This window comes from Pagrus pagrus (assembly GCF_965226575.1).
Source record: "Pagrus pagrus genome assembly, chromosome: 19".
Classification (NCBI taxonomy): Eukaryota; Metazoa; Chordata; class Actinopteri; order Spariformes; family Sparidae; genus Pagrus; species Pagrus pagrus.
Genome location: NC_140203.1, coordinates 16,116,443 through 16,137,139, shown reverse-complemented (window position 1 = coordinate 16,137,139; position 20,697 = coordinate 16,116,443). Strand labels below are relative to the sequence as shown.

General features: G+C 39.5%; 4 protein-coding genes across 5 annotated transcripts; 2 read left to right on the top strand and 2 right to left on the bottom strand.

Moving 5' to 3' along the window:
- Positions 1 to 743: 743 nt before the first annotated feature.
- Positions 744 to 6,284, bottom strand: rnf170 (ring finger protein 170). Of its 2 annotated transcripts, none has more exons than XM_084382547.1 (7): positions 6,047 to 6,284; positions 4,454 to 4,617; positions 3,865 to 3,940; positions 3,000 to 3,114; positions 2,723 to 2,796; positions 2,341 to 2,472; positions 744 to 2,102 (listed from the first exon to the last, which is right to left on the bottom strand). In XM_084382547.1, the coding sequence occupies exons 2-7, from the start codon at positions 4,591 to 4,593 to the stop codon at positions 1,833 to 1,835; spliced, it is 807 nt and encodes a 268-aa protein (XP_084238673.1). In that variant the 5' UTR covers positions 4,594 to 4,617; positions 6,047 to 6,284; the 3' UTR covers positions 744 to 1,832. The 2 variants fall into 2 exon arrangements, with proteins under 2 accessions (XP_084238673.1, XP_084238672.1); XM_084382546.1 differs by having other exon boundaries at positions 6,051 to 6,284.
- A 982-nt stretch (positions 6,285 to 7,266) lies between these two features.
- Positions 7,267 to 10,833, top strand: gpn3 (GPN-loop GTPase 3). The gene is made up of 8 exons (XM_084382398.1): positions 7,267 to 7,444; positions 7,613 to 7,721; positions 8,647 to 8,814; positions 9,088 to 9,212; positions 9,357 to 9,472; positions 9,992 to 10,088; positions 10,177 to 10,305; positions 10,427 to 10,833. Exons 1-8 carry the CDS (start codon positions 7,397 to 7,399, stop codon positions 10,490 to 10,492), a joined length of 858 nt encoding a protein of 285 aa, XP_084238524.1. The 5' UTR covers positions 7,267 to 7,396; the 3' UTR covers positions 10,493 to 10,833.
- Positions 10,834 to 10,900: 67 nt separating this feature from the next.
- Positions 10,901 to 14,454, top strand: arpc3 (actin related protein 2/3 complex, subunit 3). The gene is made up of 7 exons (XM_084383155.1): positions 10,901 to 11,016; positions 11,405 to 11,504; positions 11,991 to 12,067; positions 12,459 to 12,527; positions 12,816 to 12,942; positions 13,477 to 13,571; positions 14,186 to 14,454. The coding sequence occupies exons 1-7, from the start codon at positions 11,011 to 11,013 to the stop codon at positions 14,246 to 14,248; spliced, it is 537 nt and encodes a 178-aa protein (XP_084239281.1). The 5' UTR covers positions 10,901 to 11,010; the 3' UTR covers positions 14,249 to 14,454.
- Positions 14,455 to 15,397: 943 nt separating this feature from the next.
- On the bottom strand, positions 15,398 to 20,110 carry LOC311274812 (ubiquitin-conjugating enzyme E2 G1-like). Its single transcript, XM_084382805.1, has 6 exons — positions 19,725 to 20,110; positions 18,462 to 18,564; positions 18,274 to 18,371; positions 18,000 to 18,178; positions 17,658 to 17,766; positions 15,398 to 16,972 (listed from the first exon to the last, which is right to left on the bottom strand). Exons 1-5 carry the CDS (start codon positions 19,765 to 19,767, stop codon positions 17,680 to 17,682), a joined length of 510 nt encoding a protein of 169 aa, XP_084238931.1. The 5' UTR covers positions 19,768 to 20,110; the 3' UTR covers positions 15,398 to 16,972; positions 17,658 to 17,679.
- Between the last annotated feature and the right edge of the window lie 587 nt (positions 20,111 to 20,697).

The following is a 20,697-nucleotide window of genomic DNA, read 5'->3' as shown; positions in this document are numbered from 1 at the left end:
CAAGTTAATTGTGTCATTATTGAGAAAACAAGCTGTTCTCTTGAGCTAACAAGATAATTAACCTGTTATCAAGAGAAAGCAAAAGGTTCCCTTTTATTACTTAGGTTTTTATCAGAGATCAGGAGTGCCACGCCAGCATGCTCAGAGGGCATCTTGACAACTGTAGCAACTGATTTAACAGAAAATGTCAGATCATAGAATACAGACTTTTCATCAATGCATCAGACTGTTATTAAGTCTTACTTATTTATACGTGTACTGTATTATACCACTTAAAGACCCACTAAGGTGGGTAGTTTTGTTTTCCAGTTCCTGGATTCCAATGAGAATTCTTTCTAATGGACAGTAGCACATCTGCTTTAAGTTGACCATGAAGCCTTACAAGATTTAGTCATAAAATATATACCCTTATATGAAATTACTTGGGAAAACAATACTTACAATGAACGGAAAAAAGTAAAAAGGTAAAGTCTTAAAGTAACCAGAAAATGGAGCGTCTCTCTGTGGCTCGACTGGTCAACACAGGTTGGTTCATTTAAGGGGCCGCAAGTCAAACAGGTTTTGAGTGATAACTGCATCTTCACTGTGCACACGTTCACAGCAGAGCTCTACAACTGATCCAGTAAGAAGTCTGAGATCCCACTTATTCATTTTGCATCCATCTTGTCTGTATGAAAACACAACTTCTCCAAATGAGTTTATAGCCTTTGCAAAAGTATCTACAAAAAACGACCTGAATCAAATACTGTGCAACAAGTTTCCATCCATTTTAATATTGATTCATTTTTAAAAATGTACTCACAGAAAAAGTAGGATACTGTTTCAAAAATGAATTGTAGAATTTGAACCCACTGACTCTGAGCCTGACTGGAACTGCACAGGAGACAAACAATTACCCTTCGAGGGGCAAGGTAAACTTTAGAGCGATATGTTCACATTTATATCTTCAGAAAGTATTTAACGCCTTCCGTTTGGCTTCCTTTTATGATCAAGGGATTGCCTGTTTTACTTCATGAATTAAAATCCACCAATTGAAAAGAATATTAACATTGCAACGGCTGAGTTGTCCTGTGCACCGTCGGTTCCCTTGGATACATGCAGAAAGGTTCAGACTCCGTCAGATTTTAACTGTCAGAGGTAAAACGATTCAGTGGTTTTGACATGAGCATTGAAAGCCGTGTTTTTTCAAGTCATTATGAATATGCATAGTCACGGGTTACTTACAAGCAGACTGTGATAGCCACAGTAAAATAGTAACACAAATTTGTCTGACAATCGACGATCCGGATGCAGGTGGCCAACTTTAAATGCACATTATCAAGACACTGCTATCAATACGGTACATTCGAGTTCACGTTATATTACACAATTGTCTCCATTATGATGATATGCACGTTAACCAAACGACTGTTTTGGCTTTGTTGTCACAGATAGAATTTGTGGCTGGTAGTAATGTTTGTCATTCAGTCAGGGACGTCCCTCAAGTGCCTGAATGGACTCAAAGGATCGCCCTATCTGGTTCAAAGTAGATATTTACAACATCACATTCCTTCACTGCCATCTTTATGCTGTACTGTTGCTTTGACCTGTGAGTCATTAATGATGTATTTAATATACAGAGTCAACATTCAGAGCTCAATCTCCTGTTAACCCTGCTCCTGTAAAGAAGTAACATCCCGGGCTTCAGAGTAAACCCTTCCATGAGAACCAGATATATTGATCGGGCGTCCTTCGGGCATGCATTCAGCTTCTGCAGGTCCACCTCAGATGTTCCGTTCACCTCTTCCCGAGCCTGATATGAGCAAACTAAGGCCTCCTCTACAATCGAGCACTTAGCCGTTCAGTCTCTGTGTGACCACCTCTCTGTACATGATAGAGATGTACACAAAGAGGAGCAGGATGACGAAGAAATCGTCCATGAATCCCAGGAGACCGAAGAGTGCCTCTGGGATGATGTCGAGCGGCGAGGCTAGGTAGGTGAGTGCGCCGACGAGGCAGAGGAGAATTCGGATCCTGAACATCCAGAAGAGGCCACCCACGGAAAACATCTCCCTAAAGGCGTGACGCAGCAGGGTGGGCACATCTCGCAGCCGGTCCATAAGCTGGGAGGACAGACGAGGGAAAATATTAGGCGAAAGTCTGTTCTGAATATGGACGTGCTTATGATGCACTTCGTAAGTCAGTATCATATTTGCGTGCTTTTATCTTTTACCAGCAGTGCTCAGGATTCTACACAGTTTGGAGAAACATTAAAAAGAAAATATAATGCATGTTTTAATAACCGATACTGGTCTAATGTGCAACTCCTGCAGTCTATTTATTTGGCTGTAGTATACTCACAGAGCGTGGCTGGCCTGAGAACCTGCGGTTGTAATCGTTAATGTCTCTTAATATCAGCAGAGGTTCTGCCTCGCCATCCTGGACCCTCTGAGGAGCGGCGTGCTCGTGAAACAGTGGGAAGAGCAACGTTACCTGTTCAAGGGGGAAAAAAATTAACACAACACACAACTAGACAAGACTAGAGCTGCAATGATGAATTGATTGATCTATAAGTTGTCAACTATTAATTCCATCCCCAACAATTTTGATAATCAATAAATCGGTAGATACGGTAATTAAGTAAGTATTACTAATGGCTACCAGTAAATCTGGCATTGAAAACAAAGTTTTAATAGAAGCTCAGTTGAAGTGTTCTACCTCAAATATTTATTAGAAGTCTCACCATTTGTCTGCAAATGGGGCAGTTAATAGCACCCAGCCAGGTGCCATACCTCCAGTAGGCTATAATGCAGGAGCCTATGGAGGAGAAAAAACAGCACTTTAAAACATGAACACGGCACAAATAAACAGTACAACCAAATAGCTTCAGTGGAACAGCTCCTCAATTATGACTGGATTTGATCGAGGAAAACATGCTTGAGAAGTTACAATTAGTTTTCTCTCAGTTACTCAACAGTTGTGCATAGGTCATGTTACGAGAATCTATTCACCAGTCTTACCACAGAAAAGGTGTCCACAGTTGGTTTCCACAGGCAGAACAGCCTGCTGTAAACACACAGGACAAGACATGTCTGTGTAATACTGCTGCCTGGCCTCCGCCTGAGAATTTTCATCCTGACAGAAAGAAATGAAACACATACAAATCAAAACCACACACGAATACAAATATGACACTGACTTATGAATACAGTATGAAAGAGCATCCATTCTGCCCCATCTGAGTTATTTCCAATCCACAAAATATCTTAAGTGATTAATAAAAAAAACAAAAAACACCAAACTTGTTTTTCAAATCTACAGAACATGTTCATGGTTCATTTTAAGAAACATAGCCCATTTGCAACTTCTTGTGTTTATTTGACTTGTACTTCCCAGGTTTTTTTTTTTTACTACTTTCTAGACCAAAATACTTGAGTAAAAAATAAAAGTTGTTCCAAAACTTGATACAATTTATACAGTCACACAAAATATGTATCATTTAACAACTTTTTTCCTTGTTATAAGATAAAGACAAATTACTAGCTTAATATCGCTTTTGGCTTAGCTAAAGTATGAATGAAATTACAGCCTCCAAGTTAAAATTTGATTCTGTAACTTCACTTTTTCACTGAACTGTTTTAATACTTTTGTGGGCATTTGAAAACAATTGTGTACAATAGTTTGACCTATGCCATGTATCGTCATGTCCATTGTCTATGTATATTTATGTCAGGTGCAAGGTACCCGTTACATAAAACACAAAGGTGCTCAAGTTGCAATTCTGACCAATGTCTAATTGCAAATTCATAATAAAAAGGTTTTATGCATGCTATTTGTGTGTATGTTATCTTTGTCAAACATATCAAGCTCTATTTGCCTGTGTACCTGCTCTGTTTGGAGCTGCTGTCGGACGGCTCGAACGTGCTCCTGATTCTCAGGATGAATGTTCTGCTCCTCTTGTCTGCAAGGTCGTAAGACAGATATTTGGCGTCATAATATTCAACAGGTGAGATGATTTTTATGTCCAAGAACTTCATTTGGCAAGTGATTTGGAAAGCAAATGGAAATCACCAAACAGTTTTGATAACAGTATCATTATTGGGCCACTTTGGAAGATACAAATTATAACAAAAAGCAATGATTGAAATACAATTCCTGATAGCAACAAACAGAAGAAATGCAAAGCTAAGCTTGCAGAACAGGCTTCTATCATTTGAATGATTTCTGAGCAGTGCCTACAGGCAAACTAACTGTGGAGACAAGTTCTCCTATGTGAAAATGAGCTAGCAGCAAAGCATTGGTGCTTGATAAATGTATAGCACAAACTGTACCAGATTAGGTAACCAGAGTTGTACTGATCACCTTTCACTGAAAAAACGACTTCTTTTAGGAAAGAGCTTTACCAATTCTGTCTCGATAAACCAGAGTTTGTGACACCACTATACATAAATATCATCCTGAATTTACAGCTTACCTGCAGAGCAGAGTGAGGAGGCCTGCGAGGAAGGCGATACTGAGCACCACAACAAATAAGACCTGGTTGCTGACACCCTCAATGAGGGTGTCCTCATCTTGGATCAGGTAGTCCAAGTCCCCACATTGATTGTCCTCCATCACCCACACTCATAGCCTACAGCACTGGAAAACAAGAGGCAACAAGGTGGTTAGCATCTAACTGGGCACTGTTCTGTCATTTCTGCTGCTTGGGGTGTCTTAATCACAACAATGAAAACAAGAGATGTAGTTTGATGACGTGTGATGTAGCGTGGGATCATGGGAGTTGTTGTCTTCATTGTTAAACAACCAATATTTCTCATTAAATCTATCAGAAGCCAGGTTCACAGACTAGGTAATGTTTTCAATTTTTATGTCATGTGTAGTCACGGTCACTTCCGTCCTTCCTCACTCTCTGACACATCACCACATTTTTCCCTGGAAGTTAAAGCAACATGCGTCCAAATGAAACGCCTTGAGTAAAAATAACGGATTTCTCTGAGTTTGAACACTGATTGAAACAATTGGGATATCAGCTGATATTGATGACATATATGCTGATACCAATATATCTGTGATCGGCAAATAGTAGCCGATAATATATCGGTCAGGGTCTGAAGTAAATATTACAAATGTTACATATTATATCTTTAACTCCTCTATAGAGAAAGTTCAAGAAAAGGAAAACTTTGTCCAGGAGTATGATTCTGAATTATTACCATGTTTATTATTAGTCGTAGTTTATTATAATTTCTTATTCTGTGGATCTATGGATCAACTGCTATACAAAGACTATAAATTATCTTGATATTGGCACATGCTTCAAGGTAACAGACCCCAGATTGATAGCCTTAAATAGCATGTTTTTAATAAAATAATAACCTAAATCACCATGCTCCTGCTACCACTATTGAATAGAATATATCAAAAAACACTTTATAGTTAACCATTTTGATTTTTCACTGAAGTTAGCCACAATCAGAGGCTTGCTGCGACCTGATCTGAACATGGAAAAGCCCCAGGATGTCCCAAAACAATGGTGCCAAACAGGAAGTTCATAACTTGGACTCGCCCGCAGTCCTCTCAGTTACATGTCGTCACACAATGAGTGATTTGAATGATGAAGAAATGTAAAAACATTAGCATAATACTTCACAAATAAATCCAGGGACATGTTGTTTATGGTTACTTTTCTTGACATTACGAGCTAGCACTGTCTTAAGCTTACAGTTAACCTGCTACCACTGCTAGCTAAGTTAGCGTTGGCGTTGCCAGTAATGCGCTACATTTCTGGACATGTCTGACGTTGACAGCCAACACTGCGCTGGGGAAAGTCCTCCGCCTCCTGACAGGAAACGTCGATGTAAGACGAACAGTTGGTCTTCTAAATCCGGGCTCAACTGGGGCTATTATCTGAGCTAATTCATAGCTACCCTTTAGCCTGGTAACGTCTTAGGTCTGGCTGCTCAGCGACCGAAAAGTCACGATATGAGAAAAAGAGCACGACCACTCGGTGAAGTCTGCCAGACAACTACATTTCAATACATCGCAGAAAGACAGGGCATGACCTCACCTACCAATAAGAAGTCCACCTCTCTCTTAAGGCTTCACTTGTCAACTCCATTCACTCCATTTTACTTTCCAGCAGCGGGAGGTTTTAGAGGCTCGGTCTGGTCACCACGTCAGGGGCGAGCAGCAGCATCGTTGCTTAACCACGACATGTTTTTGCATTAGTTTTGAATGCTAGTCTTGCGCTTTCAGTTTGTTGCATTGCTCCTTCCTTCTCTTCATCTTCTCTTTTATCTGGGGTCGACGATTCAAACGCTTCCAGGCGCACTACCGCCCTCTACAGGTCACTAGGTTTTACTACTAAAATCTGATCAGATGATTTCTGAAACAGTCTGTTGTACAGTAGCTACTACATTTACTCAGTTATTACACTTAAGTATCATTTTGAGGTAGTGTAACTTGACTTGAGTATTTCCATTTTCTGCTAGTTTATACTCCTTCTCCACAATAATCAATATTTCCCTTTTTACTCCACCACATTTACTGGACAACTTTTACTATTTATTTTTGCAGATTTAGTCTAATAACACAAAATACAATCAACAAATACATTGAAATGTATTATTATGTATTAAGATATTTATTGATCACCGAGGGTAAATTTAGAAACTGCCCAGCAGATAAACCATATAGCCTAAAGTATAAAATAAACCACCTTTGGCAGGTTTATCTTAAAGTGATGCACACATTAATGCATTAATATTTATTATCAAAAATATAATATGAATGGTATTAATGATTTTGAAATATGCCAGTCTGCATAATGAGTTTCATTTTTTTACTTTGGGTACTTTCAGTATATTGTTGCTAATGTAAGAAAAAACTTAAACACATGGCTTTTTCTTGCAACAAAGCATTTCTCACTGTACATTTAGTGTACAATCTTGAGGTACTTGCACTTGACTTATTATAGTATTTATTATTAGAATTTCCATTTTCTGCAACTGTATACTCCGTAACATTTAGGACGTAAATATTGTACTTTTTACTCTCTACATTTACACGTTGCTTTGTAGATTGCATGCTGCAGCAGAGCCAAAGTAGTGTGTTTTAAATTAATATGTTGTGCTGGCAATAAATACTGTTTGTATGGGTGTCTTTCATTTTTACCAAAGTAATATTTAACATGATATCTTTACTTTTACTCAAGTTTGAGTTTTTGCTACTGTTATACGACACTGTTATTTCTACATGTGATCGGTAGGTGGCAGTAGTGAGCCTGACAACGCGTGTGAGTGTCCCTGGAAACAAGAAGAAGTAGTAGAGCATCAGCTCCAGATCTATGCATTAAATATACACCAGTATCTGTATCAGCGAGCCTAACTTTACCACAACACCCTTTCATTGAGGCGAAATGCCTCGTTATGCGCAGCTGGTGATGGGCCCGGCGGGCAGCGGGAAGGTAAGTCACCGCTCCTTCAGTTATACGTGCTGAAATGCCTTGTTATGCTAGTCGGCTAACGCGCTAAGCTAACACATGAGGTTGTCTGCCATATAGACCAAGTTGAAGTTACAGCTGCCTTTAAGCTGACTTGTTTGTTTACGGTTGGGCTTTTCTTTTCTTTTTCAGAGTACCTACTGCTCCACCATGGTCCAGCACTCAGAGTCCATAAACCGGTCAGTCCAGGTGGTCAACCTGGACCCAGCAGCTGAGCACTTCAACTATCCTGTCATGGCAGGTGAGTACAGCATCTTATTAGTTCATGTAAACATTGATTAGATCGTATTACAAAGATTTAATGTTAACCCAGGACAAAAGGGCGTCAAAAAGACAGAGCAAGAGAAGACATTTAAAGAAAATGTATGTTATTACATGCTTATATTGGGTTGAGATGTTGTTTTTAGGTCTAACTTTAAAACACTGCAGCTCTGAGGTGTGGATTGCTCACAATGATGAACACACAGTTTAGTCTGACCGCACACGCTCACACTAATCTTAACAATACAAAAAAAAAAAACCCTACTAAACAATACACCATGAAATAAAATCATAATGTTGAGAGTCGGCAGTGTACATCAGGGCCTCTGCAAGTCCTTACAAAGTCTTACATTCAATTGTAAATAGTCTTGCATTTGAATGAGTGATGTCGTAATTGCAACAAACGTATTAAATGTATTTTATTTACCTTTTAGTTATTTATTTTTTTGTCAAAATGAGACAAGCTCTGCACTAAAATCCACGTTTCTGATGTTACGAAATCTTTATACCCACTACTGAGCTGATTGCTGTCTTTTTACTTAATTCTGTCAAAATGTTGGTTATATTAACTCATTCTAATAACCAGATTCTTACATAAAACTTTCCTCTGTGCAGGACCACTTGTAAAATAGTTTTAACCACATTTAAGGTTTCTATCTTCAAACGTGTTACATTGCATTAAATATAATTGTCTGACACTTGTAGACACCTTGGTCCTTATTTAACTGTATTCACTGTGGTGTGTTAATGAAGACAATTAAAAAAATATTTAATTCTACACGTTTCAGTGGTTAGAAGGTAGACGGATAAAAAAGGAAGTCATATAAATGTTCGAGTCACATGCTGCACTTAAATTAAGTGTCACTTTCTGCTGCGAGACAACCTCATTGTTTCTGCGTCCTCAGACATCCGTGAGCTCATCCAGGTGGATGACGTGATGGAGGACCATTCTCTCAGATTCGGCCCTAACGGAGGCCTTGTCTTCTGCATGGAGTACTTCGCCAACAACTTTGACTGGCTGGAGGAATGCCTGGGTCATGTGGAGGATGACTACATACTGTTTGACTGCCCAGGTAAGCATCGTGGCAGATGGATGACTGATTTACTGTGCAGGGTTCTGCCAACATTCACTGTCGTTAGTCTGGGAAAGGTAATACAAATGAAAACTTTTAAAGCTACTTGAGTAACAGGCATTATAACCTTTGAAGAACAAGAATTCATTGAAGAAAGAAAAACAGTGAACCGGAGATACTTAGATAAGATTAGTTGTGTTTACATGAGCTCTGTCCCAGTTTTATAGCTGTGTGTGAAATCCCAGCTTTTTGACAAGTGGCTTGTTTCTACAGGTCAGATTGAACTTTACACACACCTCCCTGTAATGAGGCAGCTGGTGGAGCAGCTCCAGCAGTGGGAGTTTCGGGTGTGTGGGGTCTTTCTGGTAGACTCCCAGTTCATGGTGGAGTCTTTTAAGGTAACAGTCGATCCCTCCAGTTCTTTATCCATTTGTTTGATTCCCCTTTGAGTCCGAGCACACCTCATTTCTTAAGTCACAATAAAGAAATGAAAGCCAGAATGAAGTGACGTGTGAGACATCTTCCCTCTTCTCTGACTGCAGTTCATCTCAGGAGTCATGGCTGCTCTGAGTGCCATGGTGTCGTTAGAGATCCCCCAAGTGAACATCATGACAAAAATGGACCTGCTGAGTCCCAAAGCCAAGAAGGAAATTGAAAAGTAAGCTTCATTAATGACTTGCAGCTGTATTTAGCATGTTAAGGAAAAGCCCTGCAGAGGTTTTTCTGTTAGAGGTGGAAACACCATTTTTTTAAGACAAGCGGCTACACTTATGTTTGATTTCACATATTTATAATGCCTTAATCGGTAAATGAAGTTGATTTAGCTTTTAAAAATGTGGAGAAAAATAGATTTAACATTCATTTGAATGTTAAGAAAAACAAGTTCAATGGGTTTGTGGTCAGCTCTGCTTGTACTTTGAAAGATAAATTCACCCAAAAATAAAAATACAGCCATTATCTACTCGCTCCCATGCTGATTGGAAAGTTTGGTGAAATTTGGTAGTCCACAAAACATTACTGGAGCATCACAGCAAAACAGCATTGCTTAATTCTCCTTAACACCCGAAGTAGATGGGGACTTGTTTTAAAATATAGGAAAAAAAAACCTGTCAAATTAAACTGTTTATTCATCCAGCAGCAGGATTCATCATTACGTTTTGCCTTTTCTTGTCACCAGGTACCTGGACCCAGACATGTACTCGATGATGGAAGACAACTCGGATACCATCAGAAGCACAAAGTTCAAGAAGCTGACTCAGGCCATCTGTGGTCTGGTAAGCAAAGCCCTGAAGTTGATGCTTTCATTTTGGATCAGAACTTAGAATAATGTTAATGAGACTGCCTCTCTGTCTGTGTGTCCAGATTGATGACTACAGTATGGTGAGATTCCTGCCTTTTGACTGCACAGATGAGGAAGGTATTAACATAGTACTGCAACACATTGACTTCTCTATACAGTATGGAGAGGACCTGGAGGTCAAGGAGCCAAAGGTGAAGAAAAAAACAAAAAGAAAAAACACAGTAAAATATGCTGAGAAGTATTTTCAGTGCATGTGGCTATTATTGTAATTGTACTAATTTGTTGTTACTCCCATTGTTTCCTTTTCTACAGGAGGTTGAAGAAGAGCCTGCGAACCTAAATTATGATGAACTTTTTCAAGACAAAGGCGACAGCTGAGGAGTGATGCGACTCCAGGAAAAAAAGAGACTTGTCAGAGTTAGAAAGTATTTTTTGAAGTGGATAAAGGGTTCACTTTATCAAGCCCAGGTGGAGAATGGCATGCGATTGCGAGGACACTGAGAAAGGAGCATGGGGGAGAAAAGACTGACGCATAAATGATCTCATGTTGTGTGTGTTTAGGAGTTTATGTTTTTCTATGCTGTTTGGATTAATTAGGAAATTTGTCATTTCAACTCATGTATGTTTTATTATTTCAGGGCAGTGTTGAATTTAAAGAGTTGTTAATAAATACATTTATTACTGCTATATTTTTTAAATAAAATATTACAGAAAGTACACATCTTGAGTGCTTTTGTGAAGGAAACTGGTGCTTCAGCGCCCCCATGTGGCAGCTACGCTGCATAGCATGTTGCCACTTCCTGTAAAGCTGAAGGGTGGAACAGGCGGAAGAGGAGTCCGGAGGTGCTACTACATTTTTTTTCGCTGAGCAGTTGGATTGATATTTATCACTCAACATGCCGGTGAGTGAATCCTACGTGATTATCGACCAGCAGAGGCTTTTAATGTGCGCTTTGGAAACAAAATAAACCTGCAATTAAACGCCGCTTGTTGACACAAGGGCCTCCGATTTAACGGCTAGCTGTGATGACGTTAGCATAGTTGGCTAGCTATGTTAGCATTTGCTCGCGATTTGGTGATATTGGACGGTGTAATCATAAACTCGCCGTGATTTCAGCACCATTCTGCAAATTCTTCTTTGTATTCATAAAGTATATTGTTTGGTATGGTGATGGTGTAGTCCTCACTGCAGAGGTGACAGTAGTGGAGATTTAACTGATGCTATCTGACAGGAAATTAAGCTAGCTGAGAAAAATCTATGTGACAGCAACTTTTTCTGTCTTTTCCAAGGCGTATCACTCAAGCCTGATGATCCCCGAAACCAGGCTGGTGGGGAACATGGCTCTGCTTCCCCTCAAAACCCAGTTCAAGGGACCAGCCAGAGGAGACGGTAAGGCTGGACGGTTGTTTTAATGAACAAAAAGTGGAGTCACCAGCCTGTGTCAGATTTTTGCAGGCATCATACCTTGTTTTGACACTGCTCAGTTCCTGATTCATGAATTAGCTTAACTTCCATATATGGCCTTGAGACTGCATCCTTCACTTGAACTTCTTCATTACTTTGCCTGGACACTTTTCAGTGATTGCAAAAGCTTGATAGTGAGTGTCCCTCATTTAAAGATGCAAGAATATGCTTCTTTTTAAGTTATTAAAAAGCTAGAGGTTATATTTGTATAATATAATCGACAGTAGCAATGGGGTCTGGCCACTCAGAGCAGTTTTTCAGCAGCCGGTGAAACAAATTTAAAAATGGGACCTTACAGAATAAAAAAAGACGTGCATGACCAAAGCAGGAAATGACTCTTTACTGGAGGGAGGACTGTAATTCACCATGCACTGTATTGATGTGTTTATTGATGTACTTTTCCCATTTCAGGTGTTGATTCAGACATCATTGATGAGGCTATCTACTACTTCAAGGCCAATGTTTTCTTTAAGAACTACGAAATCAAGGTAAGAAATGTACAGAATTGTCACTTGTATTGTATATTTAACAAAAACAAGAAATGAAGACGTGCAGTTTCTATTTTTATTGTTTGGGTGAGGGACAAAAATGAACCTCACTGCTGTGCTTGTTCCTCTTAGTGTTTTCCCTTCTCCATCTCTCTCGCTCTGTCTTGAAGCAGCTGCTCATTTTGCTCCTCCACATGCCCCAGCTTGCTTCCTCCCGTTCCCCTCAGCTATGCATAGTTGCTCAGGATTTCAACGATGCAACCTTTTACTGTTTATACCAGAATGGAACTGTACTAATTACAGTAATATTCGTGCTCTAGACAAAATGTGCATTGTTTCAGTTGAATTGCAGGCCTTTCAGCCGCTAATGTGTGTGTTGTGTTTCTTGCAGAACGAGGCAGACAGGACGCTGATCTATGTCACGCTCTACATTTCTGAATGCCTAAAGAGGCTACAGAAGGTAAGTTGCACATTTGTTAATGTACAGCATTTACAGTCGTGGACATCTGCACTTTACACTGACTTCATGCAAATCTTAATACATGTGGCAGTAATTAAAAAGTTGTGTGTTAAAGTATGGCTGAAGAGCCACAGGGGCTTACCAGATGGTTTTTAGAATGTCAATTGTTTTGCTTCACACACAGTGAGAAGGAATTAGCTACTTGAATGCTTAGTCCAGGTGGGCACTAGTAAAACAGGTGCGCTAACTAACACTTTGTATTGGTGCATGTGTGTGTGCTCTTCACAGTGCAGCTCCAGGAGCCAGGGGGAGAAGGAGATGTACACTCTGGGCATCACTAACTTCCCCATTCCTGGAGAGCCTGGCTTCCCGCTCAACGCCATGTACATTAAACCTGCCAACAAGCAGGAGGAAGGTGAGAACCAGAGCTTAGTTGCCTCAGGAGGGTTACAAAGAATAAAGTCTTTCTCAGTTGGACACTTCATCATAACACTGGCAGTGACGCATTGAGGCCTGTTAAAACTGCACTCTGAATAAGTGCCAGTTTCCTTGTCCCCTTCTTATGTTTCATCAAATTCCCACCGTGAAGTTATATCAAGCCAAAAATAGCAATGCTGACCCGAGCCCCATCAGCTTGAAGGATCTGAAGCTTGAAGTGCTGTTTCATGCTTGCATGGTGTCCCTCAACCTTGTTCTTTTACAGTATCAACACTGTTGTTGATGAAAACCACTGGAAGTATGCCACAGTATTGTCTGAGATGCTAATCTTAAGGAAATAACTGGCTTCTTTTTTTCTGCAAAGTTAAGAACATTTTAAAGGTCGTAGGTCAACGATTAAAGCGATGCCTACCAGTTTTGGTGTAGTAAGAATAAATGAAATTTTATGCTGTGGTCTGACTTTTCTTATAGTGTTAAACAGTAAGTTGATGGTTGTCATGCCCTTTTCCAGAGACTATGAGGGCGTACCTCCAGCAGATCCGCCAGGAGACCGGCTTGAGGCTATGCGACCGTGTGTTTGACTCCCAGACAGACAAACCCAGCAAGGTGAGTCCGACTGCTCCTAAATAACAACACTACAGCTTTAATGCAGTAGTGCTGTAACGATTAGTTGATGAAAAGTAAATTAATTGCCAACTATTTTGATTATCGAACAAACAATTAAGTCATTTAAAAGGAAAAGAAAAATGTCAAACATTTGCTGATTCCAGCTTCTTAAATATAAGGATTTGCTGCTATTCTTTAGCATGTGTGATATTAAATGAAGAGTCTTTGGGTTTTGGACTGTTGGTTGGACATAAAAAGCTATTTGAAGATGAAAAATTGGTCTGAAACATGCCCTAATATGCACATAGCACTACCAGGTAATTGACACAAGACACTTATGAACTTATTTCGACACATGACGAGCACTTTGCCATTGTCATACCAGTTTTTACCCAAATTTAGTCGTATAATCGCTGAGTCAGCCCCCAAGGTAGTTTAAATTGTACTGTGAAACAAAGTTTCTATCCAGACTTCCGCACTACAACAACCTGTACCCTGTTGTCTGGTGACAAATTGATTCTGTGGTGCCCAGTTGTTTTTTTTCATCTTGCCATAGGTAGTGTGTAGTCTGAAAGCTTCAGACACTTTCCCTAACAGAGGTTTGTTTCTTTCAGTGGTGGGTGTGCTTTGTCAAGAAGCAGTTCATGAACAAAAGTCTGTCTGCTCCTGGACAGTGAACATCTCAGGACCCACAGTTTCTATTCTACACCTGCAAGATGGATGGATGAATGGAATTTTTCTTTGGGTGGGTGGGGTGTGCTTTTGTGTTGCTCAGATGATTTTATACTCTTTCAGTTTAAGGATATGTCTTCTCTTGTCTGGATGTTGACCATATTGAGCTGGTGCTTAATTCAATAAAGCGGTCATGGAGATTGGAAAATGATGTGTACTCGGTGTGTTTTTTGGTACTATACACAGAAAAAAAGGCACATAGCCTTAACAGTAGCTGTGAATACAGGGTTCCCACAATCGCTTTAACATCAAAGTCAAGAGCTTTCTAGGTCAAATTTCCTTAAAGTTAGGGACCCAAAGCGGCATAGTTTAAGATACAGATCAAGGTAAATTACTGGTACAACATTACACATTTTTATGTAAAAAATAAACAAAACTTAAATTTCTATTCTTGCAAATAAAGAAAATTAAAAAAATATCAAAACCTTGATTTTTCCTCGTAAATCTACATAATTGCAAGGGTCTTCAGGAACCCTGTGAATGAAGTTAGATTACAGTGTGCTATAGAAATGTGTTAATGTAAAGGTGCACTATGTAGTTTTGGAGATGGAATTCAAACTCATAATTTTTATATTAACAACATCTACAAGGTGATAAAACCAACTCAGAAATATTTATTTGTTCCTTAACCGAATAAACAAGCTGTTCTCAGAGAATAAGGTCCCCAGAACACTGTTTGAAGCTAGAAATGTGGCAGGGTCCGCCACATATAAACGGAGTAAAACAGTATGAAATTGTGTAGTCCTTTAAGATCAGTTTGTTTTTGCCAATGAAAATCTTTCTTTTGTGATTCAAATTTCTACCCCAGAACTACATAGTGCATCTTTTAAAGGATAAGTTCACCAAAAAATGAAAATTCAGTCATTATTCACCCCCATACCATTGTTGTTTTTAAACAAGTCCCCAAATACCTCAGTTATTTAACAGAGTGGTGCAAAGCTCCAGAAATGTTTTGTGGAATACAAAACTTCCCCCAACTTTCCATCAGCTGGAGGGTGAGTAAAATGACTGAATCTTCATTTTGGGGTGAAATGTCCTTTAAGATAAGGAATAAGTTGTGTTGTGGGTGAATAGAAACATTTCAACAGTCAGTCGACAATGTCCACAATGAGGTTTATTAAACTGTTTTCACGGTGTAACATTTATTGATGTGTGTGCGCCACTGTATACCTACGTATTATTTAACAAATTATGTCCTCACTAAGCATAAAAATGCTATTATTGTGGTTTAGCTCCATAGTCACTTGATCAAAGGATCATTTTGTGGGTAGTATAGGCTTTTATCACGGCAGACATTTTGAACTTACACAGGGTTCGTTACAGGTTCTTGAAATTGCTTGAATTTTTCGAATGTGTTTTCAAGGTTTGAAAAGTGCTTCACAGGTTTCTTTGAAAAACATGAAACCTTCTAAAGTTTTACATTTATGTCACCGTTCTGTAACAATTTTGGTTCATTATGGCACAGTAACATCTGAGTCAAAGTGATTGAGTGAAATAATGATTTTAAGCAAAGATATGTGTTTAAATATGTAATGTGCCACAGATTTCAGGTGCTGGAAAAGCTTGAAGTGCTTGAATTTGACTATGTGAACGGTGTAGGAACCCAGATCATAGCAGGAAAAGCACAAGTGTTACTGATAACATTAACGACGGCCGGAGGCAGCTAAATGGAACTCAGCCATCATTTTATTATGTACAGCTGTGCATTTCCTCCTGTGACGTGTCAAAATGTCTTCTGTGAAAAAGTTCTACCGCACAGTATCGACGCACTGCCTCTCCGATAGGCGAGCTGCATGCATTTTCTCTTTTGAGGCTCAGCATGTAAAAATGTCTGACAGTTCTTCCAAGCAAGGACATATAATTTATATTTACATAGGTAAAAAATGTAGCATGTTCATTAAAAATATATTTATCAGTGTGTCGTCTTTGGTTTGTGCACAGCAGTTCTTCTGGATTCAAAACAAGCCTTCAGACACAGTCTTTATTGAAGATAGGTTTCCTTCACTGGCAGTCAAGAGTTAAGGCAGCGCTGGGTGGCAAGTTTCCCCCTCAGGGAGAGAAGGAACAGTTCCTCTGCAGAACACTTAAGGTGTGCAGAGAAAGGAAAGCCAGTGTCTGTACTTCCATCTCTTTCAAGACTGCAAACACTCCAAAATTGCATAAGTTGATGAAATAGCTGTAGAGTTGTTGGCTCAGTGTGGCAGGTTGAAAATAAAAATTATAACCCCCCATAACAGACGGTATGCATCTTAAAATAATGTCACTCTAAATAAATAGGTAAATATAAAGTAAACAGAAAATGGGGCATTTATCAGCGGAGATCATTTCTCCTAAAATGTACATGACAGAGAAAGTATTGATTCATCCTCCTGTGGGTGGAAAGCTGACACTTGACCAGAATAGTCTGCCCATAGTCCATCAGGTGCAAATCTTGTGCAACTGATGGTGGAGAATCAGAAAGTAAATTGTAACTTTTGGCAAGATGAATGCCACTGCTATTCAGCAATATTCATAAATAACAACCACTCTTTAACTGCAACACACAAATCAGTAGAGAAATATGGGTTTTTTCTTCTTTAGGTGGCTAGTAGATATTGATAAAGTTGTGCCCCGTGGTCGTCTAGCCGCTTAAGAGTAACCAGTTGTCGAATCCCCTGTGCAGTTCCAACCTGAAACAAAATGAACATCTCAGTCTAGTTATTATCTTTGGTTACTGTTGAGTATATGTGTTTATGTGTGTTTACACGGAAAAACATCATCTATCTGAGCAGCAACTGTAACTTTGTTGGTCGAAAACACAACCCTGATTCTGAAAAAGTTGGTATGCTGAGTAAAACAAACTTTTTCATGCACTCAAAAGAATTATTTGACTTTGACTTGTATATAAATAAAATTGGCACGACACCGGGCCTCAGGATCTCGTCGAGGTACCTCTGTGCATTCAAACTGCACCTGTGTTCGGTGTCTGACCAACAGCTCTATGGACATTCCTGAAGCCCTCAAAACATCTGTGACATCAGCGGCATTGTGTTGTGTGTGTATTTAGAGTGGCCTTTTATGTGACCAATCCAGAGCACACCTGTGCATTAATCATGGTGTTAATCAGCATCTTGATAAGCCAGACCTGTCAGGTGGATGGATAATCTTCGCAAAGATGGGGCAAGGTTCACCACTTTGTGAAAAACTGATTGTTTAAAAGGATATTATTACATCGGCCTGGTAAACACAGTTTGTTGGGAAATAATTGCATTCTGTTTTTATTTACATTTTACACAGCATCCCCACTTTAATGGAATAGGGTTTGTGCATCTGATTGTGTAGAATTAAAGCATGGTGTAGTAAGGTTGTACCTACTTTATTGACGACTGGAGTGAACTTAGTCATAAGCCATCTCTTGACTCTTCCGCACACAGCGTGCCACCTTTTTCTTAAAAACTCCTTTAGGATCCTCCCGCCACTCTTTCTGCAGGGTATTACACACAAGAAAACCATTAGACTAGAAAAGCAAGACTGAACTGTGCTGACTTTTAATACATGTAGACACATCCCCCCTTATCCAAATGTATACATACTGTAGATATACAGAGATTAGGAATATTTTCTCTCATGGCTTGCGAATTAAGTGTCCAACATACATCACTGGGTGGCAAACTAACCCCAGCATGAGTGTTATTATGTGAGACAGTGGGCACTTACAGCTGCATCCACATTGGCAGGAGAGTCTCCATTGGGGTCTGCCAACATGGAGATAACACTGAGCATGATGGTCTCTACTGTATGGATTGGCAGCCAGCGCTCCTCAGGCTTCTCGTAGCCGTACTTGTCCTCACCAGGCTCGTGCAGAATGGAGATGCAGACATCGCCATTTTTTGCCACTGGCAGAAAACAAGACACAGAGATATGTTTGTAAAATGCAGAATCAGATGCTAGATTAGATACTACTCGGCCTGGGAAGTTCGCGAAGTCTTACCATTTGGATGCCAGATTTCCGTGATGAACTTCATCTTGGGAGGCCTCAGAGGATAGTCACGGGGGAAGCTTAAGGTCGCTTTGAAGAAACCTCCTTCACTACAAACGACAGAGAAGATGGCGTTCACATGTACTGTACACTAGGGATTAAGAGTGAATGTAAATTCACTGGTAAATAATTTCACTCACAATAATGTGTCTTGAGGCCCGATGACGACCACTTCCCACTGATAGATGTCATCATCATCTACAAGGCCCGCAGAAAAGCCATCCACCGGGTTCTTGGTGAGCTCTGAAATTTAAGTCAGAATCAGCTTGTACACAAGTATGTACAGACACAAGCAGCCATCTGCCAATGTTTTTTTTACAATAATCCCTCAAATGTGGTTATTAAACTCGTGTGACAAAGATATTTTAAAGACTAACAATAAACTTTGTCTAAAATTACTTCACTGGGAATTTAATAACTTTTTATCACCCCAAGAGTTGTTTCTGCATTATAATCTCTAAAAATATTAGCACATATTGGACAACATACTCGAATACCGATATGTCTTGGATAGGCTAACACTGGACAATAATATCAGTTTAGTCGGGCTCTAACAAACACTGCCAAGAAATAAATGTTAAATGGATATAAATATACATATGAACAAGTACACAAGTCTAATGTTATATACATGATTTGCAGTAGCAGTACTGATATATGGTTGTAACTGTAAAATATAATATTTAACAAACCTTAAAGGTGCACTGTGTAGTTTTGGTGAAGCAATTTTAATCAGAAGAAAAAGATCATTCAACAAACCAAATAAACAAACTGTTTGTTTTCATGACTGAATAAACAAACCTTAAAGGACAACACAATTTCACACTGATTTACTATGTTTATATGTGGCGGACCCTGCCACCGTTATAGCTTCAAACAGTGTTCTGGGGACCTTATTTTCCTCTGAGAACAGCTTGTTTATTCAGTTATGAAAAAAATAAATTTGTTAATAAGAAATAAGTTTGTGTTGTTACCTTAATAATGTTGTAAATATTAAAATTCTGAGTTTGGATTTCACCTCCAGAACGACATAGTGCTCCTTTAAAACCTGTTTGTAAGCGTTCATTTGTCAAACATGGAGTATAACAACGTGTCGAGTGAATGCATCACATTAGCTGTTGTTTGTTAGTGCGTGTGTGGTGATTTTGAAACGTCCTGTGGTTATTGAGCAACGACAGCTAGCCTCAGTCACACATCCTCTCCGCAGTGACCAGCTGTCTGGGAACAAGTTACACTGCCCGTACACGTGTATTTCAACTTTGTTGTGCCGGGCTCTGTCTGTAGGTCAAAAACAGCGAGCTAACCACACTGAACAGCGGCCAAATGAAACGTAGCTGCTGCTCTCATGTGGCGATTCAACACACAGTAAAATAAGCTGTAGCAGCAACAGTTAGCCAACTTACCTGCTAATTGTTTACGTAGTAACAACGAGGACCGTTCCGTCATTTTACAGCCACTGCTATACCGGTATACCTTTTTAATTGTTGGTGTTGTTTATGTTAACTAACGCGAGGCGACTTTCAAGCTGTCAGCACGGTAAGTTAAACATCAGGTAGAGAAAGTGAAGCACACCGTCCACGTTTTCTCTTCTGCCCGTCTGTCTGACAACACCAATAACACGAGTCAAAAAAAGGAAAAAAATTTAGTGTGATTTTTTTTTTCCTTCCGCAAAACTTCTCAGGCAAACTTTTCTTCCAGGTTGTGTAGGGACCAACACTTGAATGAAGGTTAAAGTCAGAGCTAGGGCTGTGGATGAGAAACGGGTCTGTAAATGTAAGCAAAAGAGAAGGAATTTATTGCTAACACAACCAAGGAAGTGCTGCCTGCAAGGCCCAACCCAGGGCGTAATTATTGCTGACATCAACTTTTCTTCTTCGTGTAGCTGTGCAGCAGGATGCGCCCCCCACTGGCGCATTACTGCAGCCAACAGTTTGTTATTAATACTACACCTTCTATATTTGTATTCCCTGTAGACCTGTGAAGTGAAGAAAATACAGCACCATAAGGCCAGAAGTATGTGGACACCACTTTGGGGTCTGGGCTTATATTCATTGTTTGGCCTGTAGGGAAATCTTAATGTAACAAAGCAGAGTCCACAAAGAAATGGTGGCTCCAGTTTGGTGTGGAAGAACTTGACTGGGCTGCACACAGGACTAACTGAGATTATGTTCTCTGGTCCTCAGTGTTTTTAATGGGAATTTCAGGGGTTTAGCAACTGTGAAGGAGTTTCCATTCCATAATAAAAAGAATAATAATTTCCATGGTGAGTATTTTACAGGCTAATTCCAGTATTTTTAGACTCTTTTTAGACGATACATTTGAATTTGACTATTTTAAAGCCAAATTAATTGAGAATTACAATAACATCTCTCAGTG